The following is a 4,087-nucleotide window of genomic DNA, read 5'->3' as shown; positions in this document are numbered from 1 at the left end:
CTAACTGGGCATGGCAAACTCTATATGGGAAAATGTATGTCCCACACGGGACACTTTCTCTTGACACACATACAAAATGTTTTGATGATCAATATAAAGCTACACACTAAACTGTCGGTGGAAGCAATCTGCCAATAGTCTTTAGACTGATAAACATCTTGGGGAAGGTGTAAACAAACTGGTGTTAGAAGTCTTTCTTCCTTCATAAAATCTAGAAGGAAATCAGTGCCCCATCTGTAAGACCTGTAAAAAGAAACAAGGCAGTGGCCTATTTTCCAGATCTTGGCAGAAAGGAACACAACTATTTTTGCTTTATATATATCTCTGTGATCTAAGACAAGTATTTGGAAAAATCTTGCTCTATGGCAAGGGGAATAAATCTGTTAAAAAAATCCAAGGAATAAATTAAAGGTTTCAAGGAGTTAATGATTTGTATTAAACAACCACTTTCTTTTCTACTTCACTGAAGAAACACCAGTTACAGGCCACAAACGTTGTATAGTTAAAATGTTACTGTGAAAACATAAAACTCAGTGTATACATTCAGCGATTGCTCTATATTAATTCATTAGCTTAACCCTTGCAGAACACCCCACCGACTTACTGGAATGTGCAAGACTAGAAGGGGACGTTGGAAGTTTGACAGTCTTCTGTGTTTTCCTAGACAGAGGTCACAGTCCTCAACAAGTAAAGTAACAATGACAAAAAGTGTGTCAGGGAGTAAGACTGGGGCTGTTCCATGAGGAGGCACAAGCAGGAGCTGTGGTGACCCAAGCACATGCCATACCCTCCCTGGCCACCGCACAGTCACACTGTGTCTTGAGATGGCAGATGAAGATGGGATGCTGGTAACAGAGTCCACCCACAGCCTCAGGCATATGGGTAAGTGACGAACTGGTTCAGGGTCCTTTCAGTGAGTCCTGTCAGGAGTTGCAGGAGACAGTGCTGAAGACAGTGCTGGAGAGGTTACAATGTAGTTTAAAGGTCCACATGTGAGAGAGGTACCCCTGCAACCACTGCTTAGGGGAGGACAGGGGCTGTTCAGGGCAATTAAGACCAATCAGTGCCCCTGCTACAGTATCACTTACATACAACATATTTTAGTACAACATATACACATTGATGTTAAACAAAGTGCTGGTGCTATGAAAAGCCTTATCAAGGCCAGTAGAGCTGTTTCTGGATTTTGGCCTGTTACCGCTGTTTGAGTTTCTTTGCAACATATGCTTCTTTTTGATAGTGTGAAATAATCTGAACAATTATGAAGCTATTAATAAGAAGAAAAAGTAAACCTGCCAGCCATATAAGTAAAAGAGTGTTATAGCCTTTGAACTCCAGAAAATATGCAGGAGCAAGCCACAGGCCTTGTCCAACAAGCCACAGGAAGAGAAGCAGCACACTACGATGCCAGGACATCTTAACACTAGGCATTATGAGGGGCAGAAGGCAGAGATACCAGACAAAGTACTGGGATGTGCAGACTTTGTTGAAAGTCACAAAAACTATAGTGTGAAGGAAACAACAGAAGGCAAGGTCTCTGTAAAATGCTATGGAGACAACCAAGAGCAAAAGCAGCTGAGGCAAGAAAGCTGCAAGCCCAAGGGCAAAACTCCATTTGCTTTCTGCAGTTAAGTACAACATGTAGAAGTAGGGAGAGAAATTATGACGGATATCCCTCCTGGTTAGGTGGTAGAGGTAGGCATGCTCCAAAAACTCCCAGCCATAGAGGTGGTAAAACACACCAGTCAAGACAGCCAGCACAGATCCAGCAACCACACCAAAAAACAGCACATCACGGTTACAAAAAAGCCGCCAGGGGTATGCTATTAATGTAAACTTTGAGTTTCTGCCACCCCCTGCCCCTTTCCCACCACACGCTTTACTCTGCAGGTGGAGCGCTATGGGCAGTGCATAGGTCAGTGGGTATATTTTCATGTGCACAGCCAGCCCATAGCAGACCGCGGCCTTCCCTACGCTGCCCCCCTCCACCAAATACAGCGTGGCGAGCACCAGTAGCGCCACCAGGGCCTCCGCGTTGCCCCGGCTGGAAATGGCCATGGGCAGCGGGTTGAAGAGCCAGGCGGCGGCACAGCACGCACAGGCCTGGCGGGCGGTGGTTCCCCGGCGCCGCAGGGCCCAGTAAGCGATGACAGCAACCGCCATGTCCGCCGCCACGAAGAGCAGCTTCCCGAAGATCTCGGTGAGGTAGATGTTGGGCGTCAGGACCCAGGCCAGCAGCGGGGTGTAGCGGTAGGTGGCCCGTCCGTAGGGCGACCGGCCCTCGGTCACCAGCCGCGCCGCGTCGGTGAACACGCGGTAGTCGACGTCGGTATACCGCACACGCATGGCGCCGTCCTGGTGTAGGCCGTACAGCACCAGGCCCAGCCTCGCCAGCAGCGCCGCGGGCAGTGCCGCTCCCAGCCCCAGCCGCCCCGCCGCCATGCCCCTCCCGCACCGAGCCGCGGGGGGGGGGGGGGGGAGGGGGCAGAGACCCCTCGTGCCGAGCCCGGGAGTGCGCGTGGTACGCGGAGACGGGCGGCAGAGCACAGCCCCGCTTCCGCCTATGCGCGTGGGAAACGGGCGGCACTGCGCACGCGCATGGCCGGCGGGCTGCGCGTGCGCAGTACGGGTACTGAAGCCGTTGCCCTTGGGTGGATGGGATCAAGGGTGTAGGGTTAGTTTCTGCCCGGCGGTCAGGGCTGTGTGAACGGGAGTTCTGTGCTGTTCTGTCTTGTCCCCATTAGCTCACCCGCAGAACGGGGGAGACGTGCGGCGCCGGGGCGCTGTTGTGGTGCTTTGTTTGTGCTCTAGCTGCCCTGCGGCTCCTGGGGTGTTGCTAGAGGACGGGCACCCGAGTCAGGCGTGCGGGGGGTTGCTGGGCTTCGGTACTGCCAGTGCCACTGCGGTGGCTGCCGGCGCCTCCTGAGGGCAGGGGATAATGTGCGGTGTAAAGCTGTGGGGCTCGGTGGGCAGGGAAGCGGCAACAGTTCAGTAAGAAGGAGAAGGAAAAATAACATCTGATATTTACCTTCTGCAAACGGCTGTGTTTTGCCTAGGTGTATGAGCTCTTTCTAAAGCACTTAGTTAAGCTTCCTTCCACAGTGCCTATCTTGTTGAATCAGTACCATGGAAATCAGAGCTTAGAGTTATTTACGATGAAGAAACTATTTTCACCATACTTTGATTTCCCCCTCCCCCATGTTTTTTTTAAAATAGTTTTCCTGTCTATTTTATTTCAAATTTGAATTGGAGCCGACTGAAAACCTGGTATTTATTACTTACCCATATTATGGTTTTCATATTAGAGCTGAGTAGGGCATTTTTAGAGAGGCTTTATTCATCAAAACCCATATGTTTGCTTCTTCTATCTAACTGGAATTGCATTCTTTATAATGAATGGTGGTGTTCGGGAACATTTTGGGAGCTGCAGCATTGCTGCTTTACACTGCTTACAGAAAAGTCAGCTTTTTCTCTCTTTAGAGAACTGGGAGCAGATGTTTTTTATGTTTTTGGCACAGAAGTCTTGGAGCCCGTCCTAGCTGGTAGGGTATCCCAGGGACAAAAGGCATACTTGTTTGTGTGCACACAGCTGTTCATTTTTGTCTCTTAAGACTGTTTTACTCTGCATAATAATACATGGGAGAAGCATAGTAACTAGCTAGATCAACTGATTTTTGTTTGGTTTTCCTCTTGTGTGTGTAGGTTACCAGATATTTATGTATTATGCACCAAATTGGATGCTTCAACAGGAAACTCAAAAAAACTTTGCCAGTAACCCTCGACATTACATAGTTAAGTCCTAGAACTGATGGTTAGGGTATTTTTGGGATAGGGTATGAGGGTGCTTGGTGCTCATAAATAATTGGTTACTCATTACTGCTCTTCTACTTTAGAACAGGAAAGATTTGTAACATTTTGCTTCCTTCCTTCTCTCTTATGTCTTGCTCTGTAATGGTTGAGATGCTTTTAAAGAAGGTTATATTACCTTATCCTTTAAGTTGTGCCCAGGATATCCTCTGAAAATGCTAGAAGTAGAAACTTAATAGGATCACTGGGACTGAGATCACTTGATATTCTGTGGAACTGC

General features: G+C 48.5%; 1 protein-coding gene across 1 annotated transcript; it reads right to left on the bottom strand.

The window, feature by feature from the left end:
- Window positions 1–412: 412 nt before the first annotated feature.
- Window positions 413–2,460, bottom strand: PIGM (phosphatidylinositol glycan anchor biosynthesis class M). The gene has a single exon (XM_005146008.3). The coding sequence runs from the start codon at window positions 2,440–2,442 to the stop codon at window positions 1,195–1,197; it is 1,248 nt and encodes a 415-aa protein (XP_005146065.2). The 5' UTR covers window positions 2,443–2,460; the 3' UTR covers window positions 413–1,194.
- Between the last annotated feature and the right edge of the window lie 1,627 nt (window positions 2,461–4,087).

Source organism: Melopsittacus undulatus, chromosome 3, assembly GCF_012275295.1.
Source record: "Melopsittacus undulatus isolate bMelUnd1 chromosome 3, bMelUnd1.mat.Z, whole genome shotgun sequence".
NCBI classification, from domain to species: Eukaryota; Metazoa; Chordata; class Aves; order Psittaciformes; family Psittaculidae; genus Melopsittacus; species Melopsittacus undulatus.
This window is presented reverse-complemented; position numbering and strand designations above follow the sequence as displayed.

Bases quoted from the DNA above. Each gene is read 5' to 3' on its own strand.
- PIGM (XM_005146008.3), bottom strand. From the start codon at position 2,442: ATGGCGGCGGGGCGGCTGGGGCTGGGAGCGGCACTGCCCGCGGCGCTG.